Raw genomic sequence first — 22,039 nt, forward strand, 5'->3', positions numbered from 1 at the left:
TGAGTGGTGAATTAGGGGAAAGAGCAGTAGCAGTTGTTGTGGGTCAACGTGGCAGCTGTGTCCCTAATGTGTGGGCAGAGCCACCTGCTCAACTCGGGCCCTGGGCTTCCTCAGCTAGGCCCGAATCACCTGCAAGCCTCGAGATTCCAACCCCCACTCTGGTTTCCATCAGACAATCACAAAGAACACAGGAGGGAGCCAGCTTTGGGAAATGACCTGAAGCCACCAAGAAACGGAGTCCTGGTTTGTCAAGCACCCTGGCCACCCATTCAGGGACTGTGGTGCTGGTGTCGGGGAGCCGCTTCCCTTCTGGGGAGCCCTGGGCCAAGGCAGTGATGCAAGTGGGCACTTACATTGATCATAGCATTTGAGGTGATGCGGAAGAGGGTGGCCCGTTCGTTCACAACCTTCAGCTTCTCACTGCTCTCGTATGGGATTTTGAGGCTGTCCAGCTCACTCAGCGAGCGCTGGAGGGCGGCACCGTGCTTGGCGATGAGGTCATTGCACGTGCTGAGGTCGTCCAACTTCAAGGAGAGGCTCTTGATGGTGCTGTGTAGCTCGCTCTTGTCAGCTGGAGAGGCAGTCTCGTCGTCTTCGTCCCCAGAGTCATCTGTGGAAGGAAAACGAGTCGCCATGGTTATTAACCAACCAGCACAGCACCAAGGGGCCTACATGGCCTGGGCCCAGGAGGAAGGAGCAGATAGAGCCACTCAAAAGAGTGCACTGGATGGTGCCAGCTCCTGCTCCTGGCCAGCCTTCCAGGGTAGGCACAGGCCCTCCTGAGTCAGGGGGAGGGGATGCAAGGGGAGACCAGCTTGATGGACAAGGCCCGGCCTGCACTTTGGGGGAGAAGGCCTGCAGGCACCCGCCTGCATGTGGGGCACCAGTCCCCTAAGCTGCACCTTACAGGCCAGGGTGGACTGTGCTGGGTGGAGAGGTGGGGGCTGTTGTGAGGAGCAGCTCTCGTTGCAGACCAGGGACCCCGGATGAAGGCAGGCTCCTTTCCCTACATCACAGGCTCAGCCTAAACTGACCCACACTTTCCTGCCGGCCTCACTTTGCTCTCTGCCCATGCCCAGCCATGCCCAGCTGCCCCCTGTTCCCTGCGACACTTGAGTGCTTATGCTTGGGGCCTGTGTCTTTACAGCCTGAAACCTCCTCACACCTCCCCTACCTTCTCAGAGGTCTCACCCCTACCCAGCCCCAGCCCAATGCCACCCTATCTTCAAAGCCTGCCTGAAGACCCCCCAGGCCGTACTCCCCTGCCCTGTTTCTGCCCCATGTCATCTTCCCACAGGCCCCACCCAACTCCCCTGCAGTAGCCGGGCCCCTCTCATTTATCAAATGTCTTTTTGTCCAGACGCTGGTTGTAGCATCTCCATGGCCTTGTCAGGCGAGGGACTATACCACCCCCCAGGGACAGACAGGTAGCTGAGGACCAGAGAGGTGAAGTCATGCCCCAGGCCACCCAGCTAGTCTGTCTGCCTTTACAGCTACCTTCTTCATGCCAGGCTGCTGGGGCCTCTGTGAGTGGGCCAGGCTGGTGCCCACTCTCCTCTGTGCCAACCCCTCTCACCTCTCACAAAGCTGCCCAGGTGCCCTTCCTGGGAGTCCGGGGTGCCTTGGAGCCCAGCCCACTGCCAGCCCTGGCTGTGTCCAAAGGGAGGCGGGGCTATGGGGACCCCGAGGGGGTGCACTGCAGTGGGTGGGGTAGGTGGGCAGCTCGCCTGGCCCCCGCTGCTGCTTTAATAGACGGCACAGGACAATAAAGAACCCAGAACCTGTAACTCCCAGGGGTTTCTGAAATGTCTTTCTTCAGAAATAATCAGCACAAAACTTTTTTTTTTTGTAAAGGAAATCTGTAACCCAAGATACAAAATTAAAAAAAAAAGGAGTATACTGTGACAGAATAGAGTTCTTCCCACGGCAGGCAGGGTGCGTGGGGGTGGCCACGGCTGAGTTACTGCTCTTAGCATGCCCTGAGCTGGTGGCAGTGCCAGGACAGCCAGCAGCGTGGGGCCTGGGTGGGTTGGAGGCTGGGGGTGCAGTGTCCACTGCAACCCTGTCCCCACTGGTCATGGGGGCTAGTGGCCAGCATCCAGGCTTGGGGCAGAGAGGGCTCTCCCTCTGCCCACCACAGCCAGCCCAACTACAGCGCAGAAATGACCCAGTGTCAGGAGACCACACGTGCTGGGTCAGTGTCTGGGCCCCTCGCTTGATCAGTGTGAATGCTGAGCCTCATGGTGGTCAGCAGACAGTGAGAAATGAGAAAACGCAGGTTCTGAGACACCGAGCCACCAGTTTAGGGCCCTGCTGTCAAGGGGGCAGAGCTGTTTCTGAATCCAGGTCTGTCTGGCTTAGAGCCTGGTCTCTCAGTTACAATGCAATCTCCTGTCACCTTTCCAGGTTCAACATGTCCAACAACCAGATTGGTCAGCCACCGACCTGTCAGAACAGCTGCAGTTGTACGCTGGGAGGGGTGTGTGGGGACACGCTGGCTGCGGGTCAGCCTGAACGGGACCCTCTGTGCTCTAAGCAAGAACTGATGAGAGGCATGACTAGGCTACCTCTGAGCATCTGTCTGTGTGGTGGGCAGAGGTGGGTAACCACACCTCTACTTAACTCGTTGTTATGCAGTACACCTTAGTAAGCAGCTCTTAGGGTCCAAGTTCAGGTCCAGTGGCCGGGGACATGAGGATGTACTTGTTCTGCTCCCAAGCTGTGAGCTGTGTTGTTCAGGCAGGGATGGGAAGATTCTTGGGTCAGCGGTTACTGACCAGCACAGTGTATTCTATGGGGATGGGCAAGGAGAGTCTCTCCCAGAGGGACAGTGAGATCAGGAGAATGAGGGAGGGAGGGCGGGTGTGTGGGCAGGGCAAGAGGGAGGGAGGGAGTGGGTGAGTGACGGAATGAATGATCTTGGGCTTTTCACGAGGCCCATCCACGATTCTCAGTGGCATGCATGGAGATAGCAGGTCACGCACACCAGTGTAGTGTCTGGAGAGAGGCATGAGCAGCAGGAGTGAGGCACCGAGGAATTGACTGGAGAGGGGGGATGGTAAAGGGCCTCTGGCACAGCTAAGGAGCCTGGGCCTTCATCCCTTGGCAAGAGCGAGAGTGTGGGCATTTAAATAGAGGTCCCTGGGAAAGATGAGATGGGTGGTAAGTGGCAGGATGAGCAGACTGAAGGGCCAGAGTAGCCACAGGAGGCCAGGGGTTGGAAAGAACAGGACCCTTGAGCCCAGCCCAGATGTGCTGATGGCAGCACCCACCCAGCACCCACCGAGCCCCAAGGCCATGACCATCTAGTGATGGCCGCACTCCCAGGCAGTGCCCGTCCCCAGCCAGTCCTCTAAGAGGAGCGGGTAGATGTCACTCAGAAGCTGATGTGCGGCCCAGTCTCTCGCTTTCCCACAGGGTCATGGCTGTTCAGACACATTCCTGAGCATAGTGCTGTGAACCCCCACCCAAGCCTGGGTGGAAGCAGAGCTGAACCAGGAAAGGGACTCTGCCTCTAAAATGATGAACCCTGGGGCACCTGGGTGGCTCAGTCGGTTAGGCGTTTGACTTCGGCTCAGGTCATGATCTCACAGTTCATGGGTTTGAGCCCCTACGAGGGGGTTTTGTGCTGATAGCTCAGATTCTGCTTCTGCTTCTGTCTCCCTCTCTCTCTGTCCCTCTCTGTTTGAATTCTGTCCCTTTCTCTCTCAAAAATAAACATTAAAAGAAAATTTTTTTAAATGATGAACCCTGACCATGCTGAGTCCCCAGGTCTCAGTTTGGGGTCAGGGGTCCTTGCAATGAGCAGACTCACACTGGAAAGAGAGATGAAACTCATTATTAGAGATGTAAATAAAACTAATGTGATACTAGTCAAGTTAGAAAAAAGAATGAATGGTGCTGGATTAGCTTAGGCTTTCTGAAGGATAAACTGGCAGATACCCGTCAAGAGTTCTGAAAATGGCTCTTCAGGGGCGCCTGGGTGGCTCAGTCGGTTAAGCAGCTGACTTCGGCTCAGGTCATAATCTCGCGGTCCGTGAGTTCGAGCCCTGCGTCGGGCTCTGTGCTGACAGCTCAGAGCCTGGGGCCTGTTTCAGATTCTGTCTCCCTCTCTCTGACCCTCCCCCGTTTATGCTCTGTCTCTCTCTGTCTCAAAAAAATAAATAAACGTTAAAAAAAAAAATTTGAAAATGGCTCTTCAGCTTCTCCCTTTCAAGTTTTTTTTTTTTTTTTTTTGAGAGACAGAAACAGCAGAGGAGAGACAGAGAGGAGGCAGAGAGAGAGGGAGAGAGAGAGAGGGAGAGAGAGAGAGAGACAGGGAAAATCCCAAGCAGCCTCCATGCTGTCAGTGCAGAGTTGGACATGGGGCTTAATTCCATGAACCATGGAAATCATGACCTGAGCTGAGATCAAGGGTTGGACACTTAACCGACTGAGCCACCCAGATGCCCCCCGCTTCTTCTTTTGATGGGGGGACTCTATTGGTGGGGAATTTGGTCCAAAGGAAGGCAAACACTTGTATGCACAAAGTTGTTCAGACCTATGGCTCTCAAGTTTATGGTCTTGGACTCTCACGCTTTTTATGACCCCACGTATCCCCTCTGTTCAGTCCCCATCTCCACAAAACAGCAAACATGAAACCATCCACAAATGTAAAATCCTATAGAAATTTTGCAGTTTTGTATATTAATACAAGAACAGCAGGAACTGAAATCTAGGGCCAAGTCAAAGCCATGCTCCTGGGCACAGAGGGCCCCCTTGCCTGCCTCAAAGCCCACGTGAAGGCCAGGATTTAGTACGCTGAGCAGTTCTTGGGGGTGGGGGCTGCCAGGTTGTCCTGGGGTGGTATAAAAATGAGGTGGTCAGAGTGAACAGGCATGAATGCTGCTTTGTGTGGCTGTCTTCCTTCTCTGAGCCTTGGGATCCTCGGGTGGACAGCAAAGACACCAACACCCACCTCACAGGTCTGGGATGCAACTGAGTGTCAGGTGGGCCACATCAGGTGGGATTATCCCCAGCGACAGCAGCAGCCACACCGAGGAGATTTCTGTGCATCTGGCCTGGGAAACGAGATGCAACGTTCAGAGAAGCACACCCTGGTTTTCATGTGGTGGCTGAACCCAATGCCCCTCCATGACCTTCTAGAAAATGCTGGTCCTTTAAATGGAGGTCTACCTGAGCACTGGGAGGGTGAAATGTTTTATCAGCCAGGACCCGGTGCCGACCTGGGCTCGGCCCCAGCCGAGTTTCAGTGGAGACTGGGAAGGAGCCAGTGGATCCCTAGCAGGTGGTGTCTCTGCATAAAGCCCAGGGGTTAAGCCAGGAGTGGGGGATTGGGGGTGGGAGAGCTGCACTGCTGAAGTGCTGAGGCAGGGAGGGAGGCCAGCGGGCAAGGATGTGGCCCCAGGCTCAGAGCTGTGGTGGCACCTTCTAGGGCTTCTCAGGGCCACTGTGGAGAGCATCAGAAAATGTCCTACTTTTCTGGGCCCCTCCTCAGCTGCTGCTTTGTCTCCATTCAGAACAACTGGTAGAGCTTCTGGGGAGGCAGACTCTGGCCCTCAGATAAAGGACAAGTGTCTAACGGTGAGGGTGGCTCAACAGGACAAGAGGAGGTGATGGAGGAGCATGGCTCCCAGCCCTCACTGTCTCCTCCACTCACTTCTCCTGTTTTCTTCACAGTTGCTGTCAGCTGATACAAGCATGGCAAGAGCATTCTGGCAGCCTCTTAGGCTGTCGGATGACACAGGATGGTTGTGGCATGGCCAGGATAAACCCAAGAAGGCAGACTGGTCCACAAACTCCCTCCAGAGCATGGATGCTTTTCCGTTGTGCCCACTGCCGTCAGGCCCATGCCTTTGCTTTCAGATGGGAAAACTGAGGCCCAGAAGGAGAGAGGTGCTTGGTCAAGGTCAGACGCTGGAGCAGCAGCAATGGCAGCTGTAATTTGCTTTGACTGAGCCCCCAGTCTGTCAGATATGGCCTAGACCTTGGGCAGGCTCTTTCCAAGTGGCTAAGGTGCATTTGTTGAGGGCTCAGAGCCTGGGTTTTTGGGCAGATGATCCAGATACTTCTCCCAGGAGGGGAGTACCTGGGGAGCACTGCTGCTATCAGAGCCTCCTCCCCAGGCGGTGGGAGGCTGGCCTCTGATCACATGTCACGCACAAGCTGCTGATATCAGGAGCCCACAGCGCTGAGCGCGGGCACTCAGGTCTGCTGGGGCAGAGTGCTGGGGCTCACTTTTTCTCTCAGCACAGCCTGAGGGTGGGGGAAGATAGGAGAGGATGGGGACTGCCTCTACTGGGCAGCAGGTGCGAGCAAAAGGGCCAGTGAAAGGACCCCAAAGTGCACATGGCACCTGCCCTTAGCTTGGTGAGGATCCTTCTGCCCATCCTTCCTGTCAAATCTCTATCCCTTCACGGGGCTCATCTTTCCCCTTCTCTCCGGGACATGCACTGTCATGCTGGCCCTGCAGTGCCCCTCACTGGCTGCCTCCGCCAAGCTCCCTGCAGTCAGTTGCTCTGTCTCACTCATTTGGCTTCAGGCTGGCTCTGCGCCTCACTGGTGCCCTCCGGAAATGCTGCATGAGTTGCACTCAGACCCAGCTTGGGTCTCAGCAGCTCAGGAAGCAAGGTCTGGAAGAGGCAGCTTCCCGCAGCGATGAAGCAGCTGGATGAGATGGCAGCATCCTATCCTTGCACCCTTAGCACACTCATTTTACAGGTGAGGAAACTGAGGCTCAGAGCAGGATGGATCCTATGTGAGTGGCAGAGTTGGGGTGTCACGTCCCCCCTGCCCTGTCATGATGGCCATTTTCCACCCCTCAGTGCTGGCCACACTGCAGGGATCTCTGTGCATCTGGCCTGGGAGATAAGCAGTAAGGCCAGGAGAGACACCCTGGCTTCTGGGAGACCATGCACTATCCTCTAGTCCCGGAGCGAGTGCCCACCCTCACCCTGCACAGTGATTTCTCTTTATTGCAGGACTAATGCATCTCATCTTGCCCTGCTGTTCCCAGCCGAGGTCATCTCATGCTCCCTCCAAAACTGTCAGGTTTGGCAGGAGGAGGACAGAGCCAGAGTGTCTGCACTGGGGGGGCCTGAGGACCCTGCCACTCTGTGCCCTCATCTCCGCGAGACAGCTGAGGCTCAGGGCAGGTGGTGTCTGGGCCAAGGCCACCAGAGTCAGGGCAGGAGCCCACATCCCCACACTGCTGGCCTCCAAGGACACAGCTCACAGAGGACAATGACCCCAGGGAACCTAACTTGAGGAGCAGTGATAGGGAGTACAGGAGAGCTGAAGGGGGCAAGATGAGGGCCTCTGGCAGGATGCAGGCAGCATGGGACTTCTGCACGGGCAATGCTCATGCCCTACTTTGCAAAGGACCGGCTTCTCCCCTTCTGTGCCTCCCAGCAGGGCTGCCAGGGCCATCTTGCTGAACTCCCACCTCGCTTCCCCAGGCCTTTGCTCTATCTGTGTACGGCTGATCCCAGCACGCTAACACTCAGATCAAACCTTCACAGAAAAGCGACTAAGCAGGAATCCTGGTGAGTTGCATTGCCATCTAGAAATATCTAGAGATGTTTCAGAAGGCTGTGGCTTCTGAAACAAGGACGATGGACATGGAAGATGGAGAAGCCGACTCTGCTCTTCATCTTCCCCAGAGAGGGCGCTGGGCCAAAGAGGACCTGCACCTTCTAGCAAAAACAACTTCTCAGTAACTGCTGAGGAGGAGCTTGGCCTGACATTCCTTGGCCAGTGGCACTCCCAAGCCTCCTTCACTAAAGCAACAGAAGCAAATAGCAGCTCCAGACTATGAAACATGAAAGAACAACTGATCTGGCCTCCAAGGCAGACTCAGGACAAGGCACAGGCAGCTCTTGAGACAGCGAGGCCATGTAAAACAAATGTTCCAGCCTATTCTCAGACACCACCATTTCCAGAAAAGTACGGATTCCTAAAATACCCATCAGCTTTCACCAGCTACACACCAGAATGAACTTTTTGTTAGAAGAGAATAAATCCACAAAACTCAGGTTACCAGTGTTATAAAGGCAGCAGTCACAACTTCTCTGTCCAACATGGCCAGGCCAGCAGAGTGTGGCAGTGGCCTCCCATCCACAGCAAGCTCTCTGAGTGTATGAGTTTCCAACACTTAGTTGCTATACTAGCTTGGCTAGTGTTCCCTGACCCCCACCCCAAAATTCATGTCCTTCCTGGAACTTCAGAATGTAAAGTTACATTCCAGTTACAGAGGTAATTGGTTAAGATGAGGTCATACTGGAATAGGGTGGGTCCTTAATCTATGACTGATGTCCTTATAAGAGGAGGAGAAAAGACACAGAAATATACATGATAACAGAGACAGAGACCTAGGGGACGGATGTATTCACAAGCCAAAGATCTATGCCAACTGTTGTCGGCAACACCAGAAGCTGAGAAAAGCCTGGAACAGGTTCTCAGGCCTTTGGAGAGCACGGCTGTGCCAACACCTTGATTTCAGACTTCTGGCATCCAGAATTGTGCAAGAATAAACTTCTGTGGTTTTACGCCACCAGTTTGTGGTGATTTGTGATGGCGACCCTAGGACATGAAAAAGACAGCTTAAAACAACGCTTATTCATTACCTTATAGTTGTTGAGGTCATAAGTTGTAAAATCAAGGTGTTTTAGGGCCCTGATATCAGCCCTAAAATCAGGGCTGAATTCCTCTGGAGGCTCCAGGGGAGACTCTGTTCCTGTGGCTTTTCTGGCTTGTAGAGGCTGCCCCTGTTCCTCGGCCTGTGGCCCCTGCCTCCATCCTCAAAGCCAAGAGAGTAGCATCTCTGCGACTCTCAGACTCCTGCCTCTCTCCTATAAGGATGCTTGTGATTCTACTGGGCCAGGTGGATAATCCAGGAGAGTCTCCCTATCTCAACATTCCTAAATACATCTGCAAAGCCCCTCTGCCATGCACAGGTTCTGGAAACTAGGCCTTGGACATCTTTAGGGGCCACACCAAGTAGCTGTGGCTGAGCTGCACAGCAGGCCACATTCTCACCTGTCCTGCATCATCATGTTTGATTTGCTGCCCTGGGGTGTGGTTCCTGGATGCTCTCTCATTAAATGTGGAGACCTCTACCTGGGCACAGAGGCCTCACAAATTCCTCTGTACCCCCTTAAAGCCCGGCACATATATCTTCCTGACCCAGGGAGGAGCTGGGTTCTGGGCCAGGCAGTCCTGCTTTGACCCCACGTGCTCTGGGTTAAGTGCGCTCATCCATATGCTTGGGGATATCAATACCTACTCTGGAAAAGGATTTAAGCAGCCAGTGTGCAACCAGGGCAGAACTGGGAGTTACTGGTCTGTGGCCCACCAAGATCCCTGTCACCCTTATCAGTATAGCTCACTTTTGCACAGAACCAGTCTTGAGTTTACTTCAAATCGTAGAGGCTGGGAGCTACAGGGAGAGAGTCCCTGTATATTGGCTGTGCCCTGGCCCCTGCTCCCCACTCGGGCTCTCCTCAATGCCTTTAATATCCAGCTCTGGCTGAGGAGCCTGCTGGGGACCCGCACCAGGGCTGGGACCCTCATTCACCCTCTTTCACTGGGGGGCCTCCTGGTAAGGAATGGGTTGCTATGGAAATAGTGCAGTGGAGCCAGGTAGGCTATTTTTAGAAGTAGAGCTTTTTTTTTTTCATCTTTGGAGGAAAATGGATCAGGTTTCTGGGTGGGGAAGCCCTGTCAGGGGCAGCAAACACAAGCTTGGAACTAACAAAAGGCTGTGAAGGCTGGTTTGGAGAGGGCAGGGAGACACGGTGGGGATGCGGGAGTCACAGGCCCTGGGGCCACCCCATATTGTACTACCTCTTGCTTGTTTCTCTGGGAAGCCTGGCTTTGCCCTCACCTGCCCATGAACTCCTTGGGATCAAGGCACGAGATGGCCAGGGGACCCCCCCCTTCCCTCACATGCTATGCTGGAGATATGCTGGAGATGAGGCCCTGGCTGCGAAGGGACCTCAGGACAGGCAAGGCCAAGGCCAGAGGGAGCCAAGCACACACCCCTCCCCCTCTGCACGTGCACCCAGCACTAGACTGGATGAGTTTTATGAGGAGGTGGTGCAGCGATGGGTTCTGACCACATGGAAAGAGGACAGGTCTATGGGGGTGGAGGGACAAGCACAGAGGCCCCAGCAGGGTCCTGGGCAGGGAGGAACATTGAGGAACATTCAGAAGGCTCATCCATCTCTGGGTGCCAAAAAGGCAGGAACTCCCCGGCCCCCACGCTCAGGCCCCAGCTTGGAGCAGCACCTGCCATTGCCCCTCTTTGCTTCTCCTTCCCGGCTCTTCAGCTCACCCTGTGCCTCAGGTGGAGACCTCACAGCCTCGGTGTTTTTCCACTTTGGCCCCATTGCCTGGATTTCTTTCCTCCTCTACTCTGTCTGGCAGATGGCTACTTCCCCGAGGCCTAGGACCCACGTTGTCTCAGTGTCTGTGTGTCCTTGCTCGCCCCAGGCTGGCCCCACTGGCCCTGTCCTGGCCTTCCACAGGGAGAGAGACCCTGCCCCTGCCACATGGCTGGAGCCTGCATTAGTGCAGCATGGGCCCCACTGCACCTGGGGGCTGAGACCCAACTTCCCAGCGGCAGCTGCCGGGCACTTACATCACCAGCAGGACTAACCCTGACCCAGTGGTGCCCCCTTGAGCCAGCAACGCGGTTAATGGGGACAGGCACTGCTCCCTTTCCTCCCTCAGTGGCCACATCTCCCTGGGGCTCCCGGATGCCCCACCAGGAGGACTTTCATCCCCATCCTGAGCCAGAAGGACTCTGCGCAGGGAGCGCATCCTCGTAGTTTGCAGTCTGGCTGTGCAAAGAGACACCCCACTGCAGGGCCTCTGAGGAGACACAAACAAAGCAGGTATCACTTTCAAGTGAGAACCGCGGGGGCACTGCACTCTTGGCAGAAAACAGCCATTTCCAAGCTGCAACGTTAGTGCCCTGAAAATTCAATTACAGCAGGTTTGGTGGCTTTTCTTTAGATTTCGGGAGGTTTGTTAAGCTGCCGGAATTTGATCGCAGAATCTAATCAGCTGGCTGCTGAGAACAGAAACAGGCCTTGAGGCAGGTCTGCGGGATGTCAAGTGACTTCAGTGGGTCTGAGAATGAACAGCCTGGTTGCTCAGTGACTGCCTGCCCTGAGCTTCCATACGTTGTGTCGCTCCCACATCCAACACAGTACTCGGCAAGAATCACACCCAAAGAGGAAAGGATGGCGTGGAAAGCTAAGGATCATGCCCAAGACCCCAAGGCTCCCAAGAGGTGGAGCTGGAATTGGCAGCATGTACAGAGAGCCTGATGGCACCTCCCACTCCATATCCCTGGAGACGGGGGTCCTGCAGCAGCTTGCCTGCACCCAGCCCTGAGATGAGGCCCATGCCTGCCCTGGAGTGGGCAGGCAGGGAGGCGAGACTTACTGGGGCGGGGGGGGGGGGTGGAGGGGTGGCGCTGTGCCTCTGGTCCCCTGCCCTGGAGGAGACACACCAGCACTCTGCCCCACTCAAGCAAGGGGGAGAGGGAGGCTAAGAGGTATTTGGGTGCTCCCGAGTGCACAGGGAGCCTCGGACCTCTGACAGAGAAGGGGCTCAGGAGCCCCGGGGTGAGAGTGTTGGGGAGGGGACTTCAGGCTGGGGTAGGGCCCCGAGAGGCCTTTAGGAGGAGGTGGCTGCCTTACAGATGCATATACTATAGAGGGGTGATGCTACAGCGACAGGAAGGAGCCGGAGCACCAGGCCGGAGCACTGAGTATGAGCACTCCTGACATGCAGTGCATGAGGCAGGTCGGAGGCCTCAGTCCTGGACAGTGAAGCACATGGACCAGGTCACATGTGACAGGGAGCCACCGAGGGCTCATGGGCATGGGAGTGGCTGCCAAGGCACTGCCAGTCCTTCCTGACTGGGGAAGGTCTGCTTTCCCCTAAGTAGGTCCTGTGGGGCATTGGTCCTATAGGGAGTTCTGCAAAAAAGGAATCGATGACAGAAAACAAAAAACTTTGGAAAATAGGATGAATGACATCCCTCCCCAAAGGGGGGCAAGTGTGACTCAATGCTTGGAGAAGCTCGGCCTTTAGGGCACTAGAAGGTGGTCAGGATCTGATTGGACGGAAAAATCAGATAATAATAAATAATAAATTGTGAGATCCTAGCAGGCAGATGGAAAACACAAGCCAGAGTACCATCGTTGTCTTGGCCTTTGGTCTGTGACTCATCTCCCCTCCTCTTTCACTGGTGACCAGCACAGGGTGTGTTGTGGGCATCGGGGTCCCAGTGAGACATCTGGGCTCTCTGGCAACTTCCTCTGGAGTGGGGTACAGGGGTGGAACCCTAACTAGGGACAGCTATCAACAAGGCCAAGGGATGGGGGCTGAGGGATGGGTACCCTAGGCTGACATAGAAACTGGGCTTTCCTTCCATTCTGCTGGAGCTGCAAAGAGGCAGAACCCTCATCCCACAAACACATCTGTGGCAGCCAAATCTCTGATCTTCCCGGGAAAAAACACTCACTGGGACCCCTTGGCAGGCTACAGACTCCAGCAAGCAGAAGGCTGGCAAAAATCCCCAAGGGCAAAGAAACCCGTCTCCTTTCCTCTCACTTGGAGGGGGCTGGGGCACAGGGTCAAAGCCAGGAGTCACAGTGAAGGGTGAAAAATAAGTACACACGACTGACAGGATGCCCACAGAACCTGGTGCCTCCCCTACTCAGCAGAAGGCTGTGATCAGGAGCCACACACACAGTATTCTGAGGATACTGAACAGCTCTGGAAGCAGGGCCCACCTCCTCCAGGGAAATGAATACTGGCACAGAGATGGAACATAAAAATAGAGGCGCATGCTCCAATTATGGCAGCTGCTGTGATGCTGAGGCCAACCTGCCACCCACGGCCTCCTCCGTCCGGCAGAATGCCTAGCCTACCTTGAGCTTCCACTTCTAGGGGGTGTCCTTGAAGGAATAGGGGTGCTGTTCAGGCTCTAGCACTGCAGGGAGCTGACCCCCCTCCCAGGGCTTCTGGTTCACTTGCCTGCCTTGTCTTGCTTGGTTTGAGTCTCGCCCCAGGGTCCCAAGGTGCAGAAGTGGGTTGCTCCCCGGCCAGCTGGAGGCAGTTGCATGGGGGCTGGGCCCCATGCTACTGCAGCCCCCTCCCCCAGTGTAAGCTTACTGGGGCAAGAAGCTGCAGCTTTCACCTGAACCCTTGGTTAATGGGCATGGGACCAGGGAGAATGATCCTTTAATGGACCACAAGGAACCCCATCTGGGGGTTTTGCTCAGCGCAGACATCTGTCTCAAGGCCAAAGCAAGGGGAACTAAACTCTAAAGCAAGGTCTGGCAACCTACACGTGAGAGAGAACCCACTGATCTGTCCCAGACGGCGCCAGTGCTGTTGAGCAGGTCACTGGAAACTACTAGTTTACATTTTCCTGGCCTGTAGACAGCCACAGCTGCTTATCCTTGGAAACCATCTAATGCCCATGTAACCACACTAAAGAACTTTCCACATGCAGCTGCCTCTAGGCGTCAATGACAAGGAGTGAGCTGAGGCAGGGGGCCCCAGGGTGGGGAGAAGGGTCCCATCACTAGGAGCCATGTCTTCCTGGTTGATCCTCACACCCCCAAGCCAGGCACGGAGGAAATGCTAACTAGGAACCCGCTGAATGAATGGATGACACCAGAGACAATGGGTAGAAAAGTGTTTTGCGAGCTGCAGCAGCATGCAGGCATGAGTGGTGGGGAGGATTATGGTGCTCTGGGATTAGGAGAAAGGTCCAGGTTCAGGGTCTTCCTTTATGCTGCCCCTGGCTCTTGAGTTACGGCAGGAATCCAAAGTGAAGTGAATCACAACCCAGGTGCCCTCTGACTCACCCTCTTGGCCAGGCCTCACTACACAGTCCTTGCAAAGATCCTCTTTCCCACCCTGCAGACCTTCTCCGGGCACCCTTCCCCCTCTTCTGGCTGCAGGGGGGCAGGTGGGGCCCCTGGCCCTGGCGGAACTCTGCAGGGAGGGCGAGGAAGAGACCCAGGGTCCCTGTCAAGGTGGAGTCTCATACCATGTTCCACTTTTTGGCAGAGAGGCAAATCCGTGTCTTAAACGAACAAGGGGATACAGTAGCCCCTCTCATTTAATTGCCTGAGTAAGAGATGTTCTCCCCTTTCATGAGTCTAGCAGACCTGGAATTTATTACCACTGTGACCTTGTACAGCTATTTAATATCTTAACCTTCAGTTCGTCATCTGTAAAATGGGTTAATGCCTATAAAGTGGTCAACACAGCGCCACAAATAGCGGCCCTAATTACCTGGCCATAAAAATGATTCACATTTATGGTAGAAAAACTGAAAAGCTCTGTAGAGAAAAGCATAAAGTAGCAAAGAAACAATCCCCGGCAATTCTTAAGATAACCTCATCTGTCTGTTTGATGCCCGTTGTAACTCCTCCCTGCCTCACTCAAACGTGCTGTGCAGAACAGGGGCTGCCTCCCTCGTTTCAATTCCATGCCTGCCAAGTGACCAAGAACACCCAAATAAGAGACCTTTCTGGGGCCAGGAGAGCAGGTGGGAACTCTCATCACTTGAAAGGCATGTGTCCCGGGGGCCTGGAACCAGGTTAACATCGTTACCAGCTCCCCACCAGTCTGTGTCCCTGGAGGCAGACCCTGAGCCCCGGCCAGCCAGGCATGCAGAGACTGAGCGAACAGACGTGCCTGCAGAGCTGAGGACCGGGCTGGCAGAGGTGCCACCTAGGGAAGGCCTGTCTCTGATGGCAACACCAGAAAAGTACCCTTGGCAGGATATGTTTAAAGTAAACGGGCTCAGAGTGAGGCTGAGAGAAAGGGGTGGGGGTGGGGATTACTTTTGTGGAGGCTATTTTGGCTCCTCCAAAGCTCCTTTTATTCCTCTCCTAGTTCTGGGTCACTGTCCGTGCAACTGGGAGCCTGGCATGTGCTCTGTATTTGCCAGCATCTGAACATTCTTCCTGAAGGACACCAAGGACAGTGGACAGCCCTCCCTTGTGGGGGCTTTGGGGAAGCCAAAGGTGCCCTTGGGCTGCTAAGCGGGTGTGAGCCCTGACCCAGAACTGATGGGGAGAGGCCGATGTGAGGGTCAGTGAGGCCAAGAAAAGACCTAGAAGACTTTAAGGCCTTTCCAATTGCCAATGTAGTCCTTTGTTTTCTGTTTTCTATGTTCCTATATCATTAGGGAGGGTGCTGGGTGGGCACGTCCTTAGTTTAAGAGTTGGTTTGGACACCAAAAGACTGTGTGACTTTGAGCCAGTCCCTTTCCTTCCCTGGGCCTCAGTGTTTGCTCCTGTAAGAGGAAGGCCCTCTACTGGGCAGACCCCCTCACCTCTGCAGAGATGCCCTGTCAGCTGTGGTTAGATTCACACAGGCGTGCCCTCAACCCTGGGTCAGGGCCAGGGACCCCTCAGCCAGTTGCACTCTGAGGACGATATGACCATGTACACAACGGCTTCCTCTGGACTTGACGATTCAGCAGAATTGCTCATTTATGAAGAAGCCTTGTGAGCCAGGCCAGAGGCCAGGATCCATGGGCACCCCCCACCACTGTGAGATGGAGCAGAAAGCTGACTGAGGATAACTGCATCCAGCCAGGCAGGCTGAGCCCAGATCTACCAGCTGGGGATTCTGATCTGGGGCTCAAATCCAGAGTGGGGAGAAGGCGGAAGAGCTGAGGAAAGGTCTGCAGCAAGAAAGACTCGAGGGAATCATTCATCAGCACCCTCTCCCCTCTGCTCTGTGCCTTCCTCCATCAGTCAGTGTGGAAGCAGCTCCCAGGGAGGCTGTGTCCCTGCCCAGGTCCACCATTGCCTCCCTGCCCTGTCCTGTACCCGCATCTGCTGTACTGAGAGTGGGTGGTCACCGCCCACAGTTGAGGGACCCTACCAGCAGGACCAGCACAAACACCACTGCGGGAAGGTGGCTTCCAAGACTTGGCTTGGGGGGAAGCTATCCAAGTTGCTGCTAAAGAGGAAAATCAATCTGAAAATAATGAGGTCTCAGAAAAGTCCACATTCAGGAAGAAAGCTGCTTAACAGGAGCTTGGCCAGAGACAAACCACGTGGGATTTAGCCGGCCTTTTCCTCGAGAGGCTGAGAGTGAAGGCCATGAACCCAGGCTCCCCACAGCCCTGACCACCTGCTTGCCCAGCCTCCTTCAGAGGAGAACTGATTTCTACTGGGCCAGCGAGCTTCATTCTCAGGTTCTTGGCAGTTACATTTCTTGCTGTAAAGTAATAAATTGGTTTTTTATTTACTAAAAGAAACGGAAATTAGAAATTCCTACATGTGTGATCGTATTGGTCAAGAAACTAAAGGTGACTATTCCTAAAAACTAAAGGGAGCTATTTCTAACTGCCAAGTCCTGGTGACTAGGAGCTGGTTCCTAGGCAGGAAATACCACCTCAGGAAACCTTGACGGGGGCGGGGGGGGGGGGGGTGTTACACAGTGGAAGTGAGAGCTACTGTGGGGCCAGGGGAGGGAAAAATCTGCTGAAGGAGGTAGGAGTGATAGCCTGCTGAGGTAGAGGTGGGGGTGGTGCGAATGGGAGAGGAAAAACCTCATCTCAGAGCACAGCCTGAGAGGAGGGCCACTTGCCCACACCCCAGTTCTGGGGCCCCCACTACTCAGCAGCTGCTCTGAGTCAGCAGGGGGGCTCCTCACAGCCTAAGCAACATCAGGTCCCCAGAGCTTGGCTGGGACCTTCCCCTCAACTGTGGAGCCACTTTGTGCCTAGGTTCTTCTCGCATAGGCTGTGGGGCTGAGAGAGAAACACGGACACGCCCAGAGATGCACACACCACGCAGTCTGCGAGGTGTCAGAATATGATCCGGCAAAATCCAAAACCCCACAGCCAGGTGCACTTGAATTACAACCATTCTGCAGAGAGCCAACATCTTTGGGCCAAGTTTCCACACAAGACCCATTTCAGATAGGTTCCATGCTGGCCTAGTGGTGTTCCCCTTACACAGGTCATTCTGTGGCTAAGAATTTTCTGGTGTCCTTGCCCTAGGGCTACCCATGCTAGAAGGGGGAAAGAATGATGGAGCGTGTAGTGGGGGGCCAAGAGGCCTTTGGAGGGCTGTGCTGAGGAATATCCAAGGCCATTTAGGACCAGAGGGCCTCGGGGCCTTAGAATGGCCAAGTCCTAAAAAGAGCCCCTTTTCTGGAGCAGGTGAGCCTGAAGCAGAGGTCCCGGCAACAACGGCAGGGGCCACTGCTTGCTGACAACACAAGTTACTTTATAGTTCCTTAAGCACTCTGCTAGACAGTTTCCCCTGGGCTCACCACACTGCCGTGCTGTGGGCTCCACTTCCAGCCCCCTTAAATGTCAGGAGTGCTGAGACGTACCATGAGGTAAGGTTCCTGTCCACAGTCATCTGTGAGCAGTTGTGACTCTGAGCCTTAGCTACTGGGGTCCGAAGAAGGGATGTGCCAGGGCAGTGGGCACATAAGCCAGAAGACAAAGAAGAAACAACTTCTTCACAGTTTGAAAGAAGAAAAGACCCTAGAATTATATAGCTCACAAAAATGTCTTTCAAACTTAAAGGCGAAAGAAAGTTAAATAAAATCTGAGAGAATTTGTGGCTAGTTGACCTGCACTGTAAGAAATGTTAAAGCAAGTTCTTCAAGCTGAGAGAAAATGATACCAAATGGAAACTCAGATCCAGACAAAGGAATGAGGGGTGCTAAAAAGGATAAGTATGTGAGTAAATATAAAAGATTCTGGTTTTATCACTTTTAAGTTTCACTTAGAGATAACTGATTGTACAGAGCAAGAAAAAAGTATATTGTGGGATTTACATCATCTTCAAAAGTAAAACAGGATACAGCAGAGAGGACTGGGGCAATGGAAAAGCATTGTTTTAAGGTTCTTATAGCTGAAACAGTGTATGACCTGAAAGAAGGCTGTGCTACATTAAAGATGTGTGATGTAAACCCTAGAGCAACCTACCAAGGAGAGAGATGTATAGTTATGGGTTAATAAAGGGGGAAAAAATGGAATGCTAAAAATCATACCACAGATGGTAGGCAAAGAGGAAAAAAAAGTGCTTGAAAATAGACGAGACCAAAACATATAGTAAAATGGTAGATTTAAACCCAACCATATCAGTAATTACACTAAATTAAAATGGTCTCAACACTCTAATTAAAAGGTAGAAACTTTATTGGACTGTATAAAAAAACAAAACTCACGATATGCTATCTATAATAAAATCCCTTTAAATTTAAAAGCATAGATAAAATAATCAACCATACGCTTTCTACAAGAAACACACTTTAAATATAAAGATACCAATGGTTTAAAAGAAAAGACTGGAAAAAGAAACACCAGGAAAACAGCAATTATTATAAGACCAACATCCAAAAGGAGGCTTGAGGACAGAGATAAAGAGGAAAATTTCATAATGACAACAGATATCAATTCCTCAAGATGATACAAATTCCTGAATCTGCATGCATCTTAGGGCAGAGTTTGAAAGTACGTGAAACAAAACCAGAAATGAATGGAGAAAGGGACAAACCTACAACTACAGTTAGAGATTTCAGTACTACTTTGGTAGGAATTAATAGAAGTACAGAAAGTGAATGAGGATTTAGAGGACATGAATCTTCAAGTATCCTTTATTGGTCAACTTGACCTAATGGATATTTTTAGAACACTATACCCTACAATGGCAGGATACACATTCTTTTCAACAATTCACGAAACATTTCCCAAGTCAGTGCATATGCTGGGCCACAAATCAAATCTTAAATTTAAATTATAGGATGCATGTTCTCTGGTTGCTACAGAATTAGAAAGCAGTAACAAAAAAGTATCTGGAAAATACCCAAATACGTGGAAATTAAATCACACATGTCTAAATAACTGATGGGTCAAACAAATAACCACACAGGAAATTAGAAAATATTCTGAAATGACTGATGAAGAAAATGCAACACATTGAATCTGCAGGATGCAGTAAAAGCAGTGCTTGGAGGGAAATGCACAGTTTTAAATGCTTATTGTAGAAAAGAAGAAAGGTTTAAAAGATCTATTTATGATAATCTAAGATGATAATAGATCTGTAAGATCTATTTATGATGATCTATTTATGGATGATCTAAGCTTCTACCCTGAGAAACTAGAAAACGAAAAGCAAAATACACTCAAAATTAAGTAGAAGAAATAAAATGGATAACAGCAAAAATCAATGAAATAGAAAACAGAATAACAATGGAAAAATTAAATTAAAAACTTTGAAAAGATTTTCTTTGACATGATCAAGAAATTGATACTCCTCTAGCTAGAACAATCAAAAAAGAAGGAACATGCAAATTACCAATAACAGAAATGAAAGAAGAAACATCACTATAGCTCCTATTGACGTTAAAGGGGTATTAAAAGAATATGATGTAAAATGTTATGCCAATAAGTTTGACACCTTTGATGAAATGGAATATTTCTTGAAAGAACAAATTACCAGAAATGACATGAGAAAAAAAAAAGCCCTTTAGGAAGAAACTGAATTCAAAAATGAAAACCTTTCCCTTAAAGAAAACTCAGGTACAAATGGCCACACTGGTGAATTCTACCAAATATTTAAGGAAGAAATAGTACAATTAGTATACAAACTTTGTCAAAAAATAGAAGAGAGAGAAATAATTCTCATTGATTCTCTCAATGATCTTACGAGGCACTATTACCTCATCTTATGAGGTACCAGTAATATACATACCAAAAGTAGACAAAGACATTATAAGAAAAGAAAACTATAGCCCAAGATCCCTTGTGAATATAGAAGCAAAATTCCTTGACAAAATATTAGCTGATAAAATTCGGCTAAAAAGGATAAAACATCATGAACAAGTGGGGTTTATCTTAGGAATGCAAAGTTTAACATTTGAAATTAATACAATTCGTATTAACAGTATAAAGAAAGTATAAAGAATCAACAGAATCAACTCAATAAATATTTTAAAAGTATCTGACAAGGGGCACCTGGGTGGCTCAGTCCGACTTTGGCTCAGGTCATGATCTCACGGTTTGTGAGTTCGAGCCCTGTGTCGGGCTCTGTGCTGACAGCTCGGAGCCTGGAGCCTGCTTTGGATTCTGTGTCTTCTTCTCTCTCTGCCCCTCCCCCACTTGTGCTCTGTCTCTCTCTATCAAAAATAAATAAATGTAATAAAAAAAATTTTTTTAAAGTACCTGACAAAACTCAATGCCCATTTAAGACAAAAACTCAGAAAAAAAAGGGAGACCTTCTCACCATTACATAAGACATCTATAAAAATCCTACAGTTGTCTTCATACTTAATGATGAAAAGTTGAACTTTTTCCCCTAAGAACAGGAACAAGGCAAATCTGCTCTCACTACTTCTATTCAATATTACACTGGAGGCCCCAGCCAGTGCAATAAGGAAATTAAAAAAAAAAAATTAAATGCATATAAGTTAGAAAGGAAGAGGTAAAAAGTCTTTTAGGTACAGACAACATGATTACATATACAGGAAATCCTGAGGAACCTAAGAAAAGCCACTAGAACTAACAGGTGAATTTAGCACAGGATAGCAGAATAAAAGGTTACATACAACAATTGTATTTCTATAACACTAGCAACAAACAGCTGGAAAATAAAAATTTTAAAATACTATTTATAGGGGTGCCTGCATCGTTCAGTTGGTTGAGAGTCTGACTCTTGATTTTGGCTCAGCTCATGATCTCAGGGTCATGGGATCAAGCCCCACAACGGGTTCCACGCTGGCCTTGTTCTCTCTCCCTCTCCCCTCTCCCCCAGTCTCGTGCGCTTGCTCTCTCTCTAAAATAAAGTTAAAAAAAAAAACTATAAGAGCATCAAAACCAGGTAAATTTAACAAAATATCTGCAAGAAAACACATAGCTTAGAGAAATTAAAGAAAAATAAACAAATATCATATTCATGAATTAGAAACTTCAATCAGTTCTCCACAAATTGATCTATAGATTGAATACAATCCCAATCAACATCCCAGCAGACTTTTTTGTAGGAACTGACATGCCAATTCTAAAATTTATAGAGAAACACAAGAAAGAACAAGAAATAGCCAAAACCATTTGGGAAAAGAGCAAACCTAGAGGACTGACACTACACGATATCATGAATTACTCTACAGCTATAGTCAAGACAGTATAGTATTGGCATCAGTATAGATTTATAATGGAACACAACAGAGTTCAGAAACAGACTTATAAATGTGTGATCAACTGATTTTCAAGTAAAGTGTCAAGGTCAGTCAATGAGAGAAATGTTTTATTAGAAAAAAATGGTGCTTGGGCCGCCTGGGTGGCTCAGTCGGTTAAGCGTCCGACTTCAGCTCAGGTCACGATCTCACGGTCCGTGAGTTCGAGCCCCGCGTCGGGCTCTGGGCTGATGGCTCAGAGCCTGGAGCCTGCTTCCGATTCTGTGTCTCCCTCTCTCTCTGCCTCTCCCCCGTTCATGCTCTGTCTCTCTCTGTCTCAAAAATAAATAAACGTTAAAAAAATTTAAAAAAAAAATGGTGCTTGAATAACTGGACATTCACATGGAGAAAAAAACCAAAACTACTTCACACCATACACAAAATTAACTGAAAGTGGATCTTACACCTAAATGTAAAAGCTAAAACTACAAAACGTGTAGAAGGAAACAAGACTATCTTGAGGAGTCAAAAAATTCTTAGAACACGAAAAGCATTAATCATAAAAGAACTGACAGATCTAGTCAAAATTAAAACCCTGTGCTCCCAGAAAGATATCATTAAAAATGAAAAGGTAAACCCAGAGATTAGAAGAACTTTTTCTAAGTACATATTCCTAAAAAAGAACTTGTATTCAGAATATATAAAGAACTCTTGAAACTTAATAATAAAGCAAACAGCCCCCCTCCCCCACCACCAACAGATTGCTAAAATATTCAAAAAGGCACTTTATGAAAAAATATATACAAATGACTAATAAGTATGTGAAAAGATGCTCAACATCATTAGTAATTCA

At 50.6% G+C, this 22,039-nt stretch overlaps 1 protein-coding gene across 4 annotated transcripts in view; it reads right to left on the reverse strand.

The window, feature by feature from the left end:
• The window catches only part of OSBP2 (oxysterol binding protein 2), a 178,169-nt gene that overhangs the window by 32,408 nt on the left and 123,722 nt on the right, over positions 1–22,039 (reverse strand). For all 4 annotated transcript variants that reach the window (XM_053902167.1, XM_053902170.1, XM_053902169.1 and 1 more), the window contains one exon: positions 354–610. In XM_053902167.1, coding sequence (XP_053758142.1) covers positions 354–610 — 257 coding nt within the window. The remainder of the gene's footprint in view (positions 1–353; positions 611–22,039) is intronic.

Source organism: Panthera pardus, unplaced genomic scaffold, assembly GCF_024362965.1.
Source record: "Panthera pardus isolate Hobbes unplaced genomic scaffold, ASM2436296v1 HiC_scaffold_15, whole genome shotgun sequence".
NCBI classification, from domain to species: Eukaryota; Metazoa; Chordata; class Mammalia; order Carnivora; family Felidae; genus Panthera; species Panthera pardus.